The 22926-nt window shown below is 38.9% G+C and overlaps 1 protein-coding gene across 4 annotated transcripts in view; it reads right to left on the bottom strand.

Annotated features, from left to right (window-relative positions):
* Nucleotides 1-1268: 1268 nt before the first annotated feature.
* TRPM3 (transient receptor potential cation channel subfamily M member 3) overlaps nucleotides 1269-22926 on the bottom strand; it is a 405277-nt gene continuing 383619 nt past the window's right edge. For all 4 annotated transcript variants that reach the window (XM_063423113.1, XM_063423115.1, XM_063423111.1 and 1 more), the window contains 4 exons: nucleotides 19911-20061; nucleotides 19195-19394; nucleotides 17948-18080; nucleotides 1269-7940 (listed from right to left, as the gene is read on the bottom strand). In XM_063423113.1, coding sequence (XP_063279183.1) covers nucleotides 6494-7940; nucleotides 17948-18080; nucleotides 19195-19394; nucleotides 19911-20061 — 1931 coding nt within the window. In that variant the 3' untranslated portion in view covers nucleotides 1269-6493. The remainder of the gene's footprint in view (nucleotides 7941-17947; nucleotides 18081-19194; nucleotides 19395-19910; nucleotides 20062-22926) is intronic.

A 22926-nucleotide genomic window follows, 5' to 3' on the forward strand; every position in this document is an offset into this window, starting at 1 on the left:
TGTATTAGATTGGTTGGTCCAACTCATACTATTCAACTTGGAAAGATATTTATTGTACAGTATTCAGAACCTCCTTCTCTTATCGCCTCTTCCCTTTTCCCTGCTCTTATCCCCTCTTCTCTTTTGCCCTCCTCTCTTTTTCTCCTCTTCTCCTTTCCCTCTCTTTCCCCCTCTGTTCCTGCTCTCCTGGCCTGCATTAGCTGTGCCTAGCAGCGACAAGCAAGGCCCTCACAATAAACCACCTGCTACCCATGCTACTTTGCTTATAGAGATACTTTGTCGCCGACTCTACCGTCCCATCCCGGAGTAACTCCCTCATTATCTCAGTGAAGGCTTATTTGTGGAGGCAGAAGATTCTGACCTCAGCAGATTTTGTGTCAGTAGTGTTTTTTCAGCATTTTTGTGAGGAAGTATCAGAGCTGGCTGTAGCTGCATAAAGAGGGAGACAATGATTTCTTTTGTGAGTAAGGTGAGATGCCAGTTCAGAGTTGGTCATAGCTACTAGTGGATTACTTGGTGTCCTTTGTTTTTCATGAAGCTTCTCTGGCTACAGGAGCCGGCAATACCATCCAGTTGCCATGCAAAGGAGCACACTTCTTCCAGTCTATGTGGATGCAATTTGTAGAGGTGCTGCAATTGATGCTTTTGTTCCCCCTTTGCTGGAATGGTAGTGACAAAGCAAAGAAATTACTCCCTCTTTTTAAATAAACCATAGTTCTGTCATGATTCCAATATTGGCCAGACTAAGGGACATTGAATGAAACCTGATCTCAGAGTGTGAAATAAATTGCAACATTAAAAAGGCCTGTGCACAACATAGTAAATGTTTTGGTTTCCTTTACATCTGTAAAGTTAGAACAGTGAGAGATCTCAAGAGAAAAGCAACTATCATTGCATCACTGCTTTACTGCCTTGAAAGCAAATGACCATAAATAAATGCTCCAGCAAGAACAGATGTTTTGATCTACATCTCTTTTTTTTTTTTTTATTGCAAAACAATTGTTACAGAAATTCCAGAAAGTTCTACTGTAGTAATTGCCAACTTCTGCTTTTTATTACGCATCTAAACACAGTCTAAAAGTGCACTGTGAATCCAGTAGACCTTTGGAAAGGACCATTTTCCCTAGTTATGTATATTTAGACAAATGATACTTGAAAAGCTTTGTATTAGTAGGAATTTGTTTAAAATAACATTTTAGTAATTTTTATCCCTTTATAAATGATTGTTATACATTTACATATGATAGCCCAAATAATAAATGACTAAATAGGTATTAGTATAGAATATTGCAAACACTGTTCCAGACAGAAGTAGCAGCAAATAGACTCTCGTCCTGTACAACTGCAGTGGTGGAAAAAAGATATCACTTTAATACAATTTTCTCTTGTGCTGGCATAAAACTGTATTTCACATCCAATTCCCTCTTCTGTCCCTTCCCCCTCCCTCCCAAATACTAAAATAAACAAAAGTTATCACTTCCCTGCAGCAGAAACAGCAGCAATTTAATAATCAAATATTTTTACCTATGAGCCATGTGAAATAAGTATTGTGTAGCTCTATGAATGATCTGAAAGCATACAGCAAAAATTAAAAGGTTGCAGACTGTTTCACAACCAGACTGGCTCAATGGCTCCATCATTAGACTCCCAATTTGAAGATGATATAGTGTAATTCATGCCTTGACTCAAAGTAATATTGAGTTAGAAATGCAGAATAAATCCATCTCCTGACAGAAGTTAGAGTATACCACTGAAATCAGTGGATTTTCTGCAGATTTGCACCACTGTAATTGTAGTCAATCATGGAGAAGAGACACCTGTGTGACCTGTAGTGTTTACTGTATGACTGGCTATAAAGCAGGGTGCAGAAACAAAGTCCCTCTGCATCCAATACTACTGCTCCTATGCCAGAGTGTGGCAAGGACAGTGAAAGGGAAGGGTTTCACTAGGTAAGCAGTTACCCCCAGTGTGTCACTTCTCATCCCAGTTTGGACTGTGATTTTATCTAAGGTGGTTGAAGGGAAAATTCATGCTAGGAATCTTACCCTTTTTTTTTTTTTTGAAGATGATCTCTACCTAGTACTTCTCAACAGAACTGAAAATGTGGCCTTTGTTGAACCAATCACGCGTATTTGTGCAAAAATGCAAATATATTATCATTTTTAAGCAGGGGAAGACATTACAACTACTTAAGCATTCCAAGGGAAATCCAGGAAAAACCAGCTCCCACTTTCCCTTCGGGTGATTATCAGATCCTCTTCAGTGTTTAACCTGAGCAACATAACAAGACATTTATGCTTGTCTCTGGAACCTGCACCATGAATTTACAGAGAATTTTGTTTCACTAGCTCACTCTAATACCTTTGATTGTTTCTGCTCTCAGGACAGATACTGGCTTGCACCCACTGCAGTCATCGGACTAAGGCTGTGTGCTGCTACCAGCACTTTTTTTTTTTTTTGAGCAATTATTCATGCAGTTGCATTTTCCATGCACTGACAGTTTCTAAGAAACAAATCATTTTCTTCTCATACAAAAAATATACCTAACTAAGATATTTATCCCCTGACAAAAGGCTATCCTTTCTGCAAAATGGACAAATCAGTTTCATTGGGTTTTTTTATCAAAAAATCTATAAATGGGAAAAAAAAAATCTATGTCTGGAACCCAGAGGGATTTCCGTATGTAGATGAATGGATGTTTGGTTTTTCATTATATTTTCAAATTATCCCCTCACTGCCATTTGTTATCTGGCACTTGTGCTAAGAAAATAGTGTAGCACCTGATCTCTTCCGAAAAAAAGAGAGAGCCAAATGTCTGAGCACTGCTGTAGGTTCGCATTTTGTGTTCAAATTTCATAAAATACAATTGTCTTTTAAAAATAATTTAAAAATCACTTACTTTGCTAAAGATCAAAAATAATGGAAATAATGTAAACATCCAAAAGTTTGAATTCATTCCTAACTGGATTCATCTTTACAGGCAGGCAATAGCAAAATGTTAAGTCTCCTAGCAGTCTGAAGAAACTCATGGAACAATGCATGCATTTTCTTTCACATAAAAATGACTGGACTGTAAGGAAGAGAAACTACTTCAGTCATATCACACTGTTATTGTGAAAGAATAATGTGCTATAATACAATACCTAAGACAAGTGTATACCCCAACTGTAGAATAGAATCACTTAAACAGGAAACAACAAAATGGATTACTATAGGAAAATATTTATAAAATACTGCACACTGCTTCCTCAGTCAACCAGCATATGTAAACAAACAGCTAAGCTCAGTTGAGTTTTAAAATATGATTAAAGTTCATTTATCTTATAATATTTTGCATAACATGCCAGTTCATCTTTCACACCATCACAACTCATCTGTCACAGCCCACAGTGGCTCATTAGAGGTTTATACATCAGCTCATACAGACATTTAAGTGGAGCTATACAAAGAAATGTGTGAAACATACCAAACTTACACACTGTGACCGGAAATGCATTTTCCATATGTAAGATAATAATTGGATAGTGGAACTTAATGTTTGATGCAACATGTGCTATTTTATTGAATGTTACAGATTTACAAACAAGACCATGTAATGAGATATTATAACTGTCCTGTAACGTTCACTAATATTACCACATGTCACAACTATATATGTGTCTATTTCATAAGCTATCCTTTGATACAGAATACATCATATGGCACATGCTATAGCTACATGATGATGGATGATGAGACTTCTATCTCACTAAAAGGTCGTAATATCGAGAATGGGAAGTCTGGTCCCATTGCAAGAAATGGGTGTTTTTATCATCAAATTCAAAAAGAGCAGTTTGATGCAATGTGAAAATAAAATAATCTAACATCCATCATAATATATTCTATAGACACCACGTTGTAGAATAAATGGGAAACATTCAGGGAAAGTAGTGTTCTGACATCTTGCAATCACACTTTTAACATCTGAATTTACATTTTATATATAATGGCAAATTTTAAGAGGTAAATAAAGTGTTCTGTTTCATTTTACCTGGAATGTGTGCTCCAGATCAATAAGGTGCTGTATCCTAAACATTTATACAGCTTCTGGGCTTGGCAAATTTCTTTACCCTGACAAACAAACCAGAATCTACCCCAGAGGAGAGCCCTATGCCTTGAACTAATTCACTAAACATTGTTGAGGAATTTCTAATGAATCTGAAATTCCTCTTGAGTAGACCAGTAATATGATGAAGATGAAAGAGTCAACAATAGTTTTAGCAGACATTCATAAAAGTAACAAAGAAAACAAAGTAAGAATATCCCCCTCTACTCTCCATAGATAGATAGATTTGGAGAAGCCTTAAGAAAGGCTGCTAACAGAAGGTTGGCACATTTGAAGCATATTGTTAAACACAAGTTCCTTTGCCCTTGGGCATTTTGCTATTGTTCAACAATCAGCCTTCCACAAGCGTGCTTCATAATGCACAGAAAGGTTTCTGACCTTTCTTGGTATCCCCATGTGACTGTAATGCTGCACATGGGCTGCAAGGCAATTGCATAAACCTGGTGTCTTGGTGGAGTTTAGTCCACTGAAAGCCTGATCAAACAGAAGAAAGCAAGGAACACGTTGGTGCAGGAAGTGTGAAACACATTGTTCTTAACATCCCCTTGCTGCATTTCCGTGTTTCCTGAACTTTCCAATGCAGTGACTTGTTAATTAAATGTTTTCACCTTCTTTGTGTCTTTTCTTGAGGCTGATGATTATTTTCCTGTCTGGATTAATTGTCTTTTGGAATTTACTCTCAGTTGGTGCTCAGAGTCTCCCAGGGTGAGGACTCAGTGAGAAAACATCAACTTTTATTCTCAAAGCTGCCTTTGAAAGATAATTCACATTTAAATAATGTGAAATATGTACCCCACTCATTTTTAATAACAAAAAGGAGCTGGTTCTACACAAATATTGGTAACGGTTGAGATATTTTAACTTGTAATAGCACTACTGTCAACTTTTTAAAAGCTTAAAAGTTGTGCCATCATAAAGGAATGCGAATTGTTTTTCCAGTTGCAGTTTATGCTTCTCCACCCTTTTCCAGTCTTCTGTATACCCTTCCACCTGTGACCACTGGACAACATCTCATGAGAAGTCTGAAACTCTGGTTGACAATGTAGACCCTTGGGATGTGGGTGCGGTCAGTGCAGTTACAACTGTCTTTGACCAAAACCCGAAACTGCACTACCTTGCAGACACACCTTCTCCTACTAAAAGTGCTCGTTGTGTGATATGCTGATGCATGGTGGATGCCTAGTCACAACTGATGGCTTTTGCTTCTTACAGACACTTGCAATTCCACTTTGGTTCTTTTACTTACCTTAGAAGCATATAGAGATTCTGGTGTTTTCCAGTCCTCTGCCAAAAATACTTCCCTTTAAGCAACTTCAGTCTAATTACATGAATTTGAATTCAGATTTCTTGATAGATCCTGTATAATTTTAAAAGTCTGAATACAGCTATGTTCACATTAGGAAAAATAAAAATGTACATTTTTAGGTGATGTGAAGAATCGGCAGCTCAAACGAAACAGCAAGAAGAACCTGGTAGCAGCATGGTGGTTAAATCTCCTCAATTTACATATATAATTCAACTGAGCAGTGAGAACTGGGCACTATTACTACACTCTGCTCTGATCATCCAATTCTTATTGTTTCATCACATCCTTTGATTAAGTGAGACAACGTACTGATGACAAATGTGGTAAAAAAATAAATATATACTATTCCACTTAATTACATTCATCCTGAGCTTGCTCACCTGTGCTAGAATCTAAAATGCCTGTTTTATACAGGAAATCACCTGACATTTTAACATAAACTCTTCTTCCATTTAAGTTGCAGTAAAAAAGGCATTTCATTTCCCTTTCCACTCTTGAAAATACAGACTTTCTGTGGCACTAGAAGTTGATAAAAAAGGAGACAAGTGAACATTTATAGTTGTTATTGTGTTCATCTTTCTTCATTTCCACAAATGTGGGATGCAAGGGACTTGGGAGACTTTAGGTTTGCTGCCAGTTCCTACAGAAATAACAAATGCTTTTCACCAGTCATCACAATGGTTACATAGATGAGAAAGAAGTTGTGATTGAAGTCCAGAACATCTAATTTGTATACCTCTTTTTTGCCAGTTAATTCCTGCATCTTAAAAACTTGAATGCCCTCTAATAAAAGACAGATATCTGGACCTATTAATTTATTTCTTCTGACTTCACTAAGGGGGCTTGTTTACTGAAGGTTTTGTAAAGCTTTCATCCCTCCCTTTTTTCATAAGTGCAAATGTCAAAGGTCAAGATGCAGTACCTCAGTGGTGATGCTGAGATGCAAAATGTACTTCCTTGACCAGTGGCTAATGCCAATCGGACTTGACATGGGGTGATGTGAAGGTTTTTTTAAAATTCTGCTAAGAAAAGTAGACTGAAGAGCAGATGATCCTCAGACTGCTGGTGAGCTTTGTACAAGCCTAACTGTGCTTGCTTTCAAAGCTGCAGAAGGCTCCTGTTCTTGACAGTCTCCTCGTGGACAGGTTATCCCCACTGCTCTCTGGCCTTGAGGACTTAGTCCTCTCCAAGGGGTTCCGCAGGCCTGCTGTGTTTCGGTGTCTGTCAAGTTTGTCACTGATGGAATAGCTCTTTCGTGTGTGCTGTGCATATAATACATTGGACTCTTCTGCAGAGTAGCTGTTGGCTCGCTCTATTTTTGGGAGTGGGATGCTGTTGGGCAGAGTTGTAGCACTGCTGTCTTGAGGAGATAAGGCGATTCCCTTTTTGTCTTTGACCTCAATATCCTCATGGTCAGAGCTTGGGTGGGTTAGTTCAGCTTCTCTCTCTGGGTGGCAGCATCCCAAGTCTTCCACTTTGCCCCTGAGACTTCCAGGGAAACTGGCCCTCTCTGCAATGGCCTGGGGAGCACTCACACACCTCGTGTCTATGCAATCTGTAATACTTGTGTACTCTGCTGTTTTGACCGGGACGCCAAGGCTGCTGAAGTAGCTTCGAGAAGGAGAGAACATGAAGCTGTGAGATTTCACAATTGGTGTTTCCTCCAGAATAAACGGAGTTGTAGCCAGGTAACGACTGCTTTTAGATCGCTCTAAAGTATGATACAAGGGAGGGTCTGAATCCCATGGGATTTGGCAGTCTGTGATTTGTGAATAGTCTGAAGAAAATGCTCTTGTTTCTATCCCAGAGGTTTCCTCATAATCAAGACTTCTGCCAGAGATCTTTTCACCAGCTGTACTCCTGATGTATGCACTATTAGTTAAAAGGGAAGAGGCTATGTGAGTTGGCAGAGCTGCATCTTCGGGACCAAGAATATTTATGGAGCTCTCGAGAGGTTCTGTGTCAGAATGCATTTCATCCATGGCAGAAACATAGATGTCTATACAAGATGAAGGTCTTCTGGAGTCCGGGGCAATTGACAAAGTGCTGGTAGGGGGTAAAGGAGCCTTTCCTTCTTTTGCTATTGAGTGGGAACTGATTGCCCGATGTAGGCTTGGAGATCTTTCCTTAAAAATGCTTTCCAACTTTTCCAACCCACACTTGTCCTTCATGTTTGTTGCATAGAAGGAGTGGCTTCGCATGCGGGGTGTGATCGTAGGTGACGTTGGGGACATGGACTCCTCTCCTGTGGGATCAATGCTCTCTTGAAGCTTGTAGGCATTTCCTTCCTGACTGTTGAAGCTACTCTGCCTCACAATGTAGGCTGCATCAGTACAGTCAGAGGAGGTCCTGGATCGTATCTTAGTTGTCTCGCCTCTCTCAATGCCAGTCATTTTTTCTAAGGCAGTCACCATTCGTCCCATCATGTCTTCCAGCTGAGCAAGCCTGATGTCAACGGTCTGCAGAGAGGCCTTCATGCAGTGTTCTCTTTCATTTACTTCTTCCAGTCGCATGGCCATGTTCTCTACCCTTTAGAAAGAGAGGAATTAAACAGGTAAATTTCTACAAAGCAGTGATGTTCGGCTAATAGGTCAACAAACCAGCTGGAAGCATATATGTCTCAAATCCCCAAGGCAACATACACCACCTCAGTTGCTTCAAAATCCTGCTAAGAGAGGTTTTGCAAAAGAACCAACCAAACAAAAAACCCCACAACTATGCACTCATGAAACTGCTCCAGTGGGTTAAACCAGGGGCATTAGCTGTGTAATACAGAGGGGTGTTTGGGTGTGTGTCATGCCAGTGACAGGAGACTTATTACATAAATGTTACCATGAATTACTCCCTCTTTGCTTTCAAAGCTTCTAATTAGGTTATTATGAATGAATAATACCTATAGCTCATGCCATATGATGCTGTCCCCAGTTGTGCCACAAGCAGGATCATCACAGTTAAATGCAGAGCTAAGTGAAGTAAAGAAAGCAGGCAATGTGCCACAGAAGAGAGGCACTTTTATATTTGTTTTCCTGATGTTTGCCCCTGATTTGCACTACCTAGTCCTATGTGGATCTAAGGAGATAGTTTCTTTGTTCTCTGATTGATTTTTAGCTCAGATTTGTAGAAAAAATAGATCAGCTATTTTGTGGAATATATATAATATTGAGATAAATGTTCATGCAAACTGCAAGGAGGAGAAACACTGATCAAACTAAATACAGTCTGCAACAACAGTAGACGCAACAAGATTTCTCCATTACTGTGGTTGTGCTTTGAGTAGTCTGCGTTGAAAGTTTAAGGATTGAAATGATGTTTTCAGCTGCTATCATAATATATAAATAAAAAAGTAGATTAAAATATTAAGAGGTAATAAAAGAATGAAAGATTCAGTATTTTTTAATCTAACAATTTAAACTTTACTATGTCTCTTCTAGACCATTGATCTATCACATTTTAAAATATTTTTAATTTTTAGGGAATTGTGTGCAGATTTATGCCAGTGGCTTCTAACCACTTCAATTTTCTGAATTCTAAAATGTGTCTTCTAAAGGATTTATAGAGTCTGAAAATTTTACATTATAAAATTGCCTGTACATAAGAAAAAACATAATAAACTTCTATAATTATGTTCTCTGTTTGTAATCCCTAGGCTGGGACTTCCACTTTCTGCTGAAGAAGTACTAAAAGCAGCAAGTTTATGTACTTATCTTTGATCAGTTATAATTCTGGTTTTCCCCACTGCTGTAGACATTGAAAAATGATCAGAGAGGCAAAAGACAGCAAATGGCACAATTTCCACACTCTTTTCGGTCACAGGTCTCTTACTCTCTTCCAGAGAGTGCAATTCATGCTCAAATATTACTAAGCACACTGTCATAGTTAACAGGCACACAAACCATTGTCAGGATTTCTGATGAGGTAAATATTATCTTCTACTACTGCTAGTTATTTTTTTAGCAGGACAAGTGACTTGGAACTAACAACATCATAACCACTCTTATTTGCACAGAAGGGAAGATTTTTACCAAGGAATAGAATATTGGACAGCAATAATGTCTTGTTACCTAATGTTCAGAAGTTTTGCTGGTAAAATACTGAAATCTAACTACCCTGTCTTGATGAGCAGCAGAAAATGGTGAGAGGAGGGGAGAGGTTTGGAGAGGAGAGGTTCAGAGAGGTTCAGAGAGGTTCGGTTTGGAGAGGTTCGGTTTGGAGAGGAAAGTTTCAGAGAGGTTCGGAGAGGAAAGGTTCAGAGAGGAGAGGTTCGGAGAGGAGAGGAGAGGTTCGGAGAGGAGAGGAGAGGAGAGGAGAGGAGAGGAGAGGTTCGGAGAGGAGAGGAGAGGTTCGGAGAGGAGAGGTTCGGAGAGGAGAGGAGAGGAGAGGAGAGGAGAGGAGAGGAGAGGAGAGGAGAGGAGAGGAGAGGAGAGGAGAGGAGAGGAGAGGAGAGGAGAGGAGAGGAGAGGAGAGGAGAGGAGAGGAGAAGAGAGGTTCGGAGAGGTTTGGAGAGGAGAGGAGAGGAGAGTTGAGTTTCGGAGAAGAGAGGTTCGGAGAGGTCGGAGAGGTTTGGAGAGGTTCAGAGAGGAGAGGAGAGGTTCAGAGAGGAGAGGTTCAGAGAGGAGAGGAGAGGTTCAGAGAGGAGAGGTTCAGAGAGGAGAGGAGAGGTTCAGAGAGGAGAGGTTCGGAGAGGTTCAGAGAGGTTCGGAGAGGAGAGGTTCAGAGAGGTTCGGAGAGGTTCGGAGAGGTTCGGAGAGGTTCGGAGAGGAGAGGAGAGGAGAGGAGAGGAGAGGAGAGGAGAGGAGAGGGAAGAGTGTGACTCAGCTCCCTACAGCAAGTCTCACATTCCTGGGAAATACAGGCTTTTCCTGTGAGTCTGTGAGTTTTGAAGGCACAAGCACAACAAATTAAAAGTGCAGCAGCCACTGTATTGCTAGCATCAGTCTTCAATAGACAAACAAGTAATCACTGCTAAGAAATGAACTGGTAGCTTCAAGGAATCTCATTCTACTCATTATCATTTAGGTACCAGTCTGTTTCTAGTTCTACCAGCTTCTCTAACACAACACATTAATGTTATTGCAAGTACAGGATGTAATTCCACAATGAGAGCAGTTTACATGAGAAGCAGTTAAATTTTCACTCATGTGATTACTTATATGAACTGCTATTTTATAAAAGCAATTATACTTATGAAATATTTATTAGGCAATAATTGAGTCCTTCACCCCACATTCCCATTCTATAATAACTGCTCCAAGATGATGAACAGATAAAACATTGCAATTTTAGGGCTGTCAGACATAAGGAAAATTTTACTGGATTTTACTGGACAATTACAGCTCAGATTACATCCCAGAAAAAACCTTTCACCCCAGCAATAGTTATCAAGAATCCAAGTGAATTTATAACATTCTTTACAGCTAACTAGATAATCTGGTTGTGGTCTTGCTGTTTTAATGCTGTTGTTTTTGCCATTGTTTCGGTTTGCTTTGTTTTTTCTTTCCTGCTTTGACAGCTGTACACAAGTGAAATAATTTTTAATACAAACACAGCCAGTTGGTCTGTGAGTGGAACCATCACAGTGAGGTAAGTTTTGTGTCTTGCATTCACATGAGGGCAATGCAATGCTACTGAACACAACTAATGCATCCCAAGGAGAACCTAGAATAATACCTTGCTGGTAGGTGTTCATGTATTTGTTCTGCCTTCCCTGAGTGTGATCTAGCAGCTACTGTCAGTGGCACAGAGCGTAGACTAGGCGAACAGAGACTTTTGGGTTACGTGGTCTGTTGGTTGCTACGGAAGTGATGACAAAAGTGATTGCATTGATAGTAGTGGAAAGTATATAGAGAAATATAACAAGCACAGAGCAGTCTGGGTTTGGAAACCAGGGTTAACCAGAGATAGGATAAATAGATAACTGAAAAATACATACATGTGTTTTACATACTTCATGAGCCCTGACTATAGAATTTTATTCACAGAAGAAAAGCTTTAAAGATGATGGTCTCCTTGAATCCCAAGGATATCAGCTTAGTCATCCTTAGTTATCTATATTACATTTGGTTACTCCAGAATGTTTAACAAATATTTGTTCTATTTGCAATATTATCTTGTATTAATTTGATGTTCAGTTCTGTAATCATTCATCATACAGAACATCGCCATGTTCTGGGTGTGAACCTATAAGAAACCTGATAAAATCATATCAGCCAAATACTGTGGATATAGGAGGATATAGTCTAGAGAAATACAGCCATAATATGGTCCTTAAAATATTTTAATTAGTGAATTTTTCTATTTTCCCATATTCTTGGGAAAATATTCTTACACTCAGTGAACAGACAGCCTGACCTGTATTTTCTTTAGGAGTAGTTTTGAATTAAAACACAATTTCAAAATAAGAATGCACAAGGTTTGCTTTGGATTTCTTTTTCTCCATGTGTACTCAGGAGCAAGAATAAACCTTTTAGCAGATCTCACAATATCCATCTATGATGCTTTCTTTGCACCTGTGCTTTTCCTTGCAGCAAGACATTCAATGTATTAGAAAGTGCCAAACCATGCTAACAGAATGGGAAGAGAAAAAGGGGAGACTACATGTAAAACATGCATCAAGGTGTGTCGCCAAAGCTCAAAAATTTCTAATAGTGAAACAAACGTGGACTTTACCAGGACAATATTCAGTAATGAGTCAGAACTCAGAACCTGGCAAAGATTTTATATTACTTTCAGTAAGACTTTCAAATTATGGTTTGGGAGATGATGACTTTTGTTGGCATTTATTTTGGTTTATTTATTTTTAACCTTTGCACATTAGTTCATCAATAATTTATTTAAAATAATTCTTTAATGGGAATAAGGCACTATTTTCAGAAGTAGATCTCTTATTTGAATGATAGAATTAGGATCAGAAGTATCTTTGTTGACCTAGGTCCATTTCTAAGACACCATTCATACTTCAAAATCCTTTTCAACAGCCACAAAGACTGTTGACATGAAATTCACTTACAGAGATGCCATTCAGCTTGTGAAGACCACTTAACTCTTTATGACCACAGAGAGGTGCCACCAGATTCATAGATCTTTCCTGCTGTCTATTCCATATGTGGGTAGTAGGGCCTAGTAGGGTCAGTCCTTTTTTACCAACACATATCTATTTCTATGCACTTCAGCCTGACAGCTCTGAAATCAAGATAATTGCTATGTCATCACCCACACGGATGCTGGACGTGTAATGGCACTGCAGATTATAAAGTGCTGTACTAATGGATACCACAGAGTATCAAAGATGACAAAATAATATCCGCAGTAATCAGCTTATCTGCTTTTCAAATACTGTTATGATGTGACCCTGCTCCTTTTGAAATCAGCATGAGGTTTCGCTGGTATGAAATAGATGAGACCTGTTCACATGGAATAAATGTTTACTAAAGTGATTGTTTCAGTGGCTTCATGCCAGATCACGAAAAATAGAGCAGTCTTTTTTTATCATATTACACATGTCTTCGTGGTCAAGATACAATACAGTGATTAGAAAGGAAGACTCTTCCACTGCAGTGAAGTGAATTTGTCCAACTTAGCTTTCCTCAGGTCTCCAGGAGATTCACCATTCATGCTTTGATAAATGCATTCAAGAGAAACACCTTGCAGCCTTGTACTGCTTTATATTTTTTCACTTAGTCCATAAATTCATCTGATATGTATCAGCAATCTGATGCTACTTCCATGTGCTGGTGTGAGATCCCAGCTAGTGGGCTACTGCAGCAGAACATCTCACCCCCCACAAGAGCTTATCTGTTGTTTGTTAGCCAATTAGATAACTCAAACAAGACAAGCTGTCTTGCATTTCATGGGTTATAATCTTGTATAATCACTGAGTGACTTTGGTGCCATGGTCACTGGTCTGGTATCTCCCAGCTGCCAATAAAATCTTAGTCTTGAAGTGAGATCTGGCAAGATAGGCTGAATTTCTGACTGACAGCCACTCACTTTACCACTATAAAAGCCACATAAAACCTTCACAAAGTAGAAATCTTGTATACATTTTCCTGGAAATGGAAGGAGTTTCTCCTGCTAGTAGGAACCTACTTTTTGGTTATTCCCCAGGGGTTAAGTGAAGGTATTTTGTGTCCATTGTCACCATTTTGGTGGTAAGTTGCATTCGACTCCTAATCAATACTGTTTCTTTTGCTAGCTTTAATATAGGTACCTTGATATAGTGCACTGTTTCATGCTGTAATCTACTAGTAGTTATTTTAGTTATATACTGTGGAATAAGTAATTCTGATTAAAATTTTTCATGTTATCTTTTGTCTGTTTAATAAAGAATTCATTTTTATATAAATATATAAATCTATCTGATTTGCCATCATTAGAACTTGCCCAACAAAGTGATTCCTTAAATTTAAACTGTTGCCAAAATGTGGTGTTAAGAAAGAACCTTCATTTAAACCCCTTTCTGTGAAGGAGTTTAAATACACAGTGAAGTTCTTTTCCCATCAGAGTCACAAGATAGAAGGAGCAGGGTTTCTTTAAAAAACTTTGTAGTTCCCACTCTTCCAGCAAGAGCTACTCTGAATTGCTTAGTACTTGAGGTCAAGGAAAGACAAACATCAGGTGTTCTACACTTTTAATTTCTGAATATGAAATGATCAGGTAAAGGAGGGATTCTGTCTGGTGACATCAAATATGAACACATCTGTGGTGTCCCTTGTTACAGAGAAGTATGGAGATTCCTGAACTGAGGCAGGCACACAGGATGCCAGGGTGGACTATTCCAAGCTGAGAGTATAAACTGATGGTTGTTGCAGGTGAGTCAGACAAGACATTGTGGTACTGCCCCAGCACAGCCACTTGACTGCATAGCTGAAATAATTCATTGACTAGCAGGTCAATGCATCAAGGTCAATAAACAAGGTCTCTTCTTGTTTTGATTTCCTGACCCCTAACCTGTCTCTGTGACCCAGAGGCTCGAAGCAAGACTCTGTTCCCATCTTACATTTCCCTTCCAGTGCTAGCCCTCTACTCCTGCTTCCAGGTTCACTAGGCTTTGTATGCAGGGTATGCAGCTGTTCTCCTCCTAGCAGGACCTGAAGCACTTTGATGAACCCAGCTGCAAGTAGGAGCTGCTCAAGCGGAGTGGAGCATTATCACATATGCACAAAGGTGAGGGAAGGCAGTGACTGGTCCAGGTCCAGTTATGTCACACAGGGCTTGTCCCAACACTTTTTTCTTGAGCCTAACAGCATGCTTAGCTTCTTGCAAAGGGAAAGTCTTTAGGAAAAATTTCACTCTCATTTGCAGGATTTTCTGGTTCAATTTTACACCACACAAAGCCAACTTAATTGGACACATGACTAAACTGGTGTCTCTTGGCTTTAACATGGGTATTATATTTGGTCTACTACTACATGCTATGAGTGGGCATTGGAAAAGAAACTGTCGTCTTGCATCTTCTCTGCTTTTTTGCTCTGCATCTTGTTACTTGTGCAGTGATAACTCTATAAAGAAACTCTAAAGTGCAAATTTGGATTTTATATATTTGAATGTTCCACAGGTTACAAAAAATAATTTTCGTGTTGTCATGGCTTAGGAATGGTATTCTCCAATTTAGAAACCATACTGCCATTCCCCTCCCCTGCTCCAATTGGAGGCACAAAAGGCGAAGTTTGAGACAAGAACAACTTACTGGAAATGTCAATAAAATAAAATGAACGGTAACAGCAACAAAATTACAACAAAAGGTGGAAGGAGAAGAAGAAGATGGAGAAGTTGGAGAAGATGGAGAAGAAGAAGAAGAAGAAGAAGAAGAAGAAGAAGAAGAAGAAGAAGAAGAAGAAGAAGAAGAAGGAGAAGAAGGAGAAGAAGAAGAAGAAGAAGAAGAAGAAGAAGAAGAAGAAGAAGAAGAAGAAGAAGGAGAAGAAGAAGAAGAAGAAGAAGAAGAAGAAGAAGAAGAAGAAGAAGAAGAAGAAGAAGAAGAAGAAGAAGAAGAAGAAGAAGTTATTTACAGTGAAAAGACCCTGACAATAAACAACACCAGACTATTTCATCTATCATGTTTTCTTGACCAGAGGGAATCCCTCCTCCTCAGAAGCAAGAATCCCTTTCCCCTGCCCCTGGCAATAACATAATGTGGTATCAAACAACCTCAGGGTCCTCCCACCCCCTCCTGGCTACTGCAAAAATTAACCCTCTCCTGGCTGGAACCAAGACAAGCATATTAGACTTAAGAGGACTTGGCCATCACTGCAAGTGAAGTAAAAGCTCCAGGCATTCTGTTTCTAAAAATGTATGATACTCAGATGGCCCTGATTCTTCAAGCATCTTTTAAATATTCCTCAGACCTATTATGAAATAAGAACTGCATTCAGTCACTGCTGGAAGTCCTATTAGTGTGCTTGGGCCTGGGAGTGACCTCTGTACCCCATGGGGTCACTGCCTGGATCTCTTTTACAGAGCTGGGGCACACTAGTCTCCATATTAAACTATTGGGTAAGGTAAATGGATTTTTAAAGAGCTATTTCTCTGTGAGGCTCAGGTGTTTGTCTCCATTTAGGATTCATATTCGTGAACTTCATTCTGGAACAAGGTCCTTTAAGCTTTTCTTTTAAATTAGAGATAAGTTCTCTTTTCCTATAAAATAGGGCCAGCATGAAAAGGCAGACTGTTATGTTTTAATTTTCAAGGACCTACAGCACTTGCATGACATAGGGGACAACCTAGCTAGATTACTTCTTATTTACAGGTATTCAAATATCCATTTTCCTTTCTGGGCCACCAAAAGAAAAGATATACTTAGAGATTTGAGCCTGCATCTATGATTTTTCAGTTCAGTTCTGTGGCCACTGGACTATCAGAACACAAGAAAAAAAAAGGTACTCAGTTAGACCACAGACCAGTAATCTACTGTCTTACTTTGAAGCATATGTAATTCTTCCTCCTGCATATTCTCCAGTCTTTAATATTTTTTGCTCAGGAACTTTACGTGCTCAATATGATCTCTATGCATTTAGCAGTCTTTGCTGGATTTCTCTTTCATAGGCTTGTCTAGTCTTGTTTGAATGCATGTAGCCTTTGAGCTGACATATCAGCTTATTTTAGATCTCACCATCTTTCAAAAATTTGTTCTGTTACACTACTCACTGCATAAAAAAAAATCACCTATTTTCTGTTTCTTTTCAACCCGGGATTCTGCTAAATTATCTGTTACTCCCCACACATTGTTCTGAGTGTGGCAGCAAACCATTGATTTCTGCTCACCCTTCCCTTACACTCACAGTTATATAGACTTCTATAATTTCATCCCTCATTTGTCTCTTCCAGATCCAGTAACACTGGATTACTTGGCCATCCTTTACAAGGTAGCCATTCCATGCCTTACCAACTTCCCTTTTAATATCCTTTTCTAAAGTGTATGTTTTAGGAGTGCTTTTATTTTCAGTAGTGCAGATGGTTAAATGATATATTATATTCCTGCTTTGGGATAGATTTATTTCAAAACCAAATTAACAGCATGTTTCCTTGCCTACAGAAAACATAGTTTAGACATAGCTGAACTGGGGGCAGTGCTGGAAGATTATGTAGAAGGAGAACAGTGTTACATCTGTGTAACTGACAAAAATGACAACTCACCTCTCTTCTGTTATTCAAATTAAAATGGAGTTTTCCAGGAGTGGAGTATTCACTAGTTCATTTATTTTATGAATATCTAACAGGATATTACCCTAAAATATTTATTGGCAAAAGTGCTATGAATCAAACCCACACTCTTTTCCTCTAAAGCTGAGCTCAGCAGTGTTCCATGAAAGCATATGAGCACCACAGCAGTTCAACAGACCTAGAAATTTTTAGGACTGGTGGATTTGAAGACTAGCAACTTTCACTAAGTTACTGTATTGCTTTTTTCCTCTTTGCATTGCTGTAGGTGAAATGTCTTGTTCCACTTAAAATCCACGTTGCTATTGGTCCAAATGAAACGAATTTACCTAGCCAGGCTATCCTGAAACAAGGCTTGTTTCTTATCTGAATGGCTCACAGATAAACACCAAAGTCATGGTTTTCATTGAGGAAGTCTAATTTGCTCTCCCGTTTTGTTCTTACTACTTGTGCTCTGAAATTCTGCTTTAAGACCTGAAATTCAAGTATAATTGTTGCCTCTTACTGCATCAGTTATACTTTAATACAATTGGATAAAAGATCCCTTTTACAAAACTTATCATACAATGATGTCGGTTGGAAGGGACCTTAAAGATCATTCAGTTACAATCGTCCTGCCATGGGCAGGAACACCTTCCCCTAGACTAGGTTCCTCAGAGCCCCATCCAGATTGGCCTTGAACACATTTGATTTAGAAAAAAAAAAAAAAAAAAAAAAGAAAAAGAGAGATAGAGAAAGAAAAAATAACATTTTATCACTTTACTTTTTAAATAAGACTAACCAAAACTATTTCATTTCATTTTTCAAGAAAAAAAAAAAAAAAAGAGTGAGACTGGTGACAGAAACACATTTCCAGATCAACTCATGAGAACAAAAAATAGTACCTTTCTGAAGTGACACGGATTCTTTCATCATTGGAGGAGTTGAATCTGTCATCCTTTTCTCTGAAATACTCTTCTATGCATTGCTCTTCGAAGTCATGGACCTTTTTCAATTCATCCTCAGTTATGAAAAGTTCTGTGGAAAAAAATTGAAAAATATGAATTTGGCAAATACTAGCATGTGAAACTAACTACATTCTTATTTGTGAAACTCATGGACTAAACTTTCATAAGCAAGTGGCATTTTGATATGAAAGCAGACAGATTTTGTTAATTACTGAATTAGTGACTTTAGTTAGAGATGATTCAGGGGAAGCACTTTAGCTGGCTAATGCTGAGCAAATGCGAATATATTTTGATTACATGAGATGTAAAAACAGCTGCTAGGGTCAGGTCCTGAACAGATGGTGAAAGCCAAAGCCCACCTGTAACCTAACAGATATATAATGAGATTAGCAGCCTACTAAGAAAGAGTCTGAGAGTACAGGGGTCTGTCTGATGTGGCAAGGACAGACATCTGCAGACAGCAGTGTGATGGGAGTAGGAGGAGAGCTGTCTGGTTGTATCTCCAGTGCCACACGTGACTCCTGCTCCCTCCTCACAGAGAAGTGGGCTGTGGCATGGGCTAATGCTGGGAAGAGATACACATCCCTTAGCTCCCTGCCTCTGGCATGTACATTGGGCAAAGTGGAGATATTCTGCCTTGAAGAATAAGATAGAGAAGAGGAAAGTGTTATCAAAATAATCTGACAGGTTTTCCCTCATGGTTGGGGACTTCATTTAAAGTGTGTTGAGGAACTACTCCAGTTTAGTTAGAGTCAAGGAGAGACTGTGTACATCAAATTGCCTTTGACCATCTCTAAGCTAATCTAGGCAAAAAGTGTGCTCAGGGGAAGTATGTGCTGTTTGCTCTGTATTTTCAAAAATAAAGCTGAAAGTGTGATGGAATGAGAAGGATTCCAGCAATGACCTATCATAAGAGCAAAACAAACCTCTTTGCTTTGAAGGAGCAAACAGGGCAACAACCCAAAAAAGTTCCAGAAAAACCCAGCCTCCTTAACATTGCAAGGAGAATGAAGGGTTGGGCAAATCAGGTAAAACTAACTTATTCAGATAACGTTTTTGCAGGTAAAAGCTGTCACTTGGATGGGAAGGCTATCAAGGTGCTGGACTTTGACTTCATGCATGTCATGCCCTAGACATTATGAAAGGCATTGGAAAGTCCCCTCTGTGCGTTTTCTGAGTCTTACTCAATCCATAGTCTCTCTCGTCTGGGTCACTTTCGTGCTTCCTCCATCTGCAGCAGAGATGTTGAAATATCATTGTCATGTGGCTGAAAATGATCAGAGGCGGTGGAAGAACAGGTCTTTCATGGAATGTCATGATGAGCTGGTACCTTTGAAACTTCCAAACTTGGTTTGATATAGATTTGACTTCGAAAAACGTGTTGCTAGAAGGCAAGGAGAAGAAAATAACATCAGACTGAAAATGGTTTAGGGTACTTTGCCAAAGATGATATGACAGCATCATAACTAGATACATTTCAGTAACACTTGCAAATGTTTCCTTGTCACAAACACAGGAAGGAGAACAGAAGAGTAAGTTAGTGCCGGGGCAAAGCACAGTGATAATCAGCCTTTGTGAAGTACCTTACACCTGTAAATGTCTGTGCTGTACAGCCCTTGAGTCTTACAATAACCCATTGAGATGGGGAAGTATTTTTACTCTTGTTTTCCCTATTGTGGATGAATGATGCCATAACTGAACCTTATTTGGCTTCTTTGCCCTGGCTCCCATTAGGTGTCTGTCCTTGGAAATGAGCACAATGTGAAAAACTTGGCATTTCCCTTGTTTCCTGGAGACAAGCCTCTTTCCCTCTCCCCCTTACATCATCGGAAAATGTCTCTCAGCCAAATCTCAGCAGTCTTCGTGGGCTGTGAACAATACTTTGCAATGTGTCACTCACTTGAAAACCGCAATGAGAAGATTCACCAGAAGGATGTTTGCTACCAAGAGGTAGCAGGCCATGATGGCAGGAACGATCCATGCTCCTGTCTTGCAGGGAGGTAGCTGGATTATCTTGCCGTCTTCTCTGGTTTCATTTTGACCACAAGGTGCTGGGAACAAAATTTAAAAACAAAAAATTGCAAAATGGGAATGAATCTTATTTTTTCAGTAGTTTTTGCAGAAATATTGAAATATTTATAATCGCCTGCCTACCAAGGCAACATCTTCCAAATAACAATGGGATTGACATTCTCTCCTCAGGAGTTTATGCTTGGTATCAATGATTTTACAGGCTGCAGTTCTTGTTATTGTCTGTTATGTGCCCTGGGTATCAAGATATTTCTCTCAGGTCACATGCCTGGTGTGAGTTAAGCTGCCTGTTTCCATACATAATATGGTAGTCTGGTAGTAATTAGTGGCTGTGAAAATGAAATTATTGAATTGTTTAATCCTACAAAAAAGCTTGCATATTATTTCTTAATGGTGAAAACCTTGTCTTTTTTTATTGATTGAGAGGGATTTGAGAAATAAGGAAAAGGAAGTCTATAAAAGTAAAATAAAGAGTAGACATTTATTGCTGTGCACTGCACTGTCTCAAGCCCCTCTAGGATACACTTATAATGATTTTCTGCTATTAAGGGCTCTTGACTGCATGCCTAGAAACAGTGGGAGAGATTGTCAAGTCTTTACTGGACTAGGTACAGGGACATGTATGCAGCAGAGATGCCACCTGTTTCTTCCATAAATACATTGGAATCAAAATGTTCTCGGTATTAATGTTGTAGAATGAAGCAAGGGGAAAGAAAACATGGTGAAATAGTTTTCCCTGCTTGTGTTTTAATATGCCTTCATGTTCAGTGATGGGTAATTTGCCTTTGCAAGCATGGGTTCAGTTTATGTCTCTCTAGCTTCAGTCCTTGTGGTTCTATGCATCTCCATAATCAGCTCTTCAAGAAAATAATGGAAGCAGCAGCTTACATATACAAACCATCTTAGTAAATTTTGCACAGCACTACAGCTAGCTTCCCCTCATCTTCATCAAAAAGAAGTTAAAGTGAGGAATTTTCAAAGTGCTCAGCACTGGCTCAGTTCCTGGTGATATCACTAGGGACTAGGGACTTTTGTACTGACTTAATGGAAAATGAAGTTTGCTGATGCCATATGTAAAATTTCATTGTATAGCAACAAATCCATATTTCCAGTACCAACCATTGCATCTTCTCAAAAAAGCTCTTCTGAAATTGGTTCACTGAGCTTGACATTCACTTGTGGATGTCTGTACTGGCAATCATACTACATTAGGTGTAATTTTGGTACTTTGTTTTGGACACCACACATAGATCCTAGCCCATTACACACAGAAATATTGTAGCCATATGGGATACAAGACTACATGATGTCTCCACAAATATTCAACTCACCAAAAAAGAAATTACAAAGTCAAATACAAGCAACACTGCTTTTTACCAGAAGCTCCATTATATTTGGACACATGGCGTTACCAGTCCTTCCTATTTATAAAAACAAATTTTATTAGTGCAGCAGACTGAGATTATGCAATTCTTCATTTCTCAGTAAGCATCACTTTGCAGATCATTTTAAGGCACTACTATTTCCACACTGCTCCATGCAGTGGTTCCATTTAGACGTTCAAAATACCCACAGGGAGTTGCTGTGAGTGCAGGGCTCTCTGCTTTTGGCCTTCACCCAGCAGAAACTGGGTGAAGCACCGCTCAGTACCTCTTGCTATCAGCACTCAATGTGAAACTTACATCTGTTTGTGTGGAAACATCAACTTGCTCATATATTGAGTCAGATGAACAAAGTCCAATACAACAAAGTACCAAAACTCATCATGATTTTACCAGAGATGGAACAATCACAGTATCAGTTGATGAAACCTGTTGTTATTTTTTGTGCTGAAAACAGAACAAACAATATCTTTTCAAGTCATGAGAAAAATTTTGAAAAGCTTTTTTCAAACCTTAGATAAATGAGATCAAAAACTCTGCTCAAGCCCTGGTTCCAGCTCTATATTTTTTTTTAAACACACAAAATTTAATCTGGGAAAAAAAGGTTAAGAAGACAAAAAATATTTTTCCAGCTCTACTTGCTTACAACTGGGTAATCTCTACTGGTTTATGCCTCTCAGTGATGGCCAAATTAGATTTCCTATGCAGACATGTTCCCACAGTCTATGCTATATACCTGTTGTGGTTCAGCTTGTCCTGAAGCCTTGCAGAAGTTTTTCTCTTTTGCATGTTCTGTTGTGGGTACAGTTTTTAAATAACACAGGAATACCCATTTCTTGCCTTATTTTGGAGAGCTGAGCCACCTCTTAATTGTCACATCTTCAGCTGCATAAGCAAAAGTATGATGTGTGTCCAAAAATGCAGAAATCTGTGTTCCATAGCACATCATTGAACATGTTTTATCTTTAAACTGTAACAGTTATTTTCAAAGATTTTTTCCCCCACTGTTAAATAAAGGTGTGTGCTCTACCTCAGCCCTGAGGAATCTGTGCTGCTCCTCATGTGTAACATCATTAGAACATTTTAATAATTTTTGGAGAAATTAAGTAATTTTTGTAATACAAATAGTAATATCTTGTAATATATTTCAAAGCATGTTAATATTAACATGTATGCAAACTTGACTCATCTGTTTTACATTATAGCCTTGCTCTAACACAAACCACAGAATACTTAAATCTAGCAAAATGCTTTACTGAAGCAAATTCTGTTAGCATAACAACATGCCAATCTCAGGTAACTGAAAAAGCCAGGAACTCCGATACCTACAGGCCATTGGATGCAGTTCAGACACTGTTACAATTCAGTCCAGAGCTTAGGCTTTAGAAAACAGTAAATGGTTGGAGTTTTAATTTCAATTATATGAATCCACTCAGCTTTCAAATGTTGCATCCTGACACCTGTAGATGTACATACTTTTTGCATCCCTTGTTTCCTTTTTCA

The sequence above is a fragment of the Prinia subflava genome, chromosome Z, assembly GCF_021018805.1.
Source record: "Prinia subflava isolate CZ2003 ecotype Zambia chromosome Z, Cam_Psub_1.2, whole genome shotgun sequence".
NCBI lineage: Eukaryota > Metazoa > Chordata > Aves > Passeriformes > Cisticolidae > Prinia > Prinia subflava.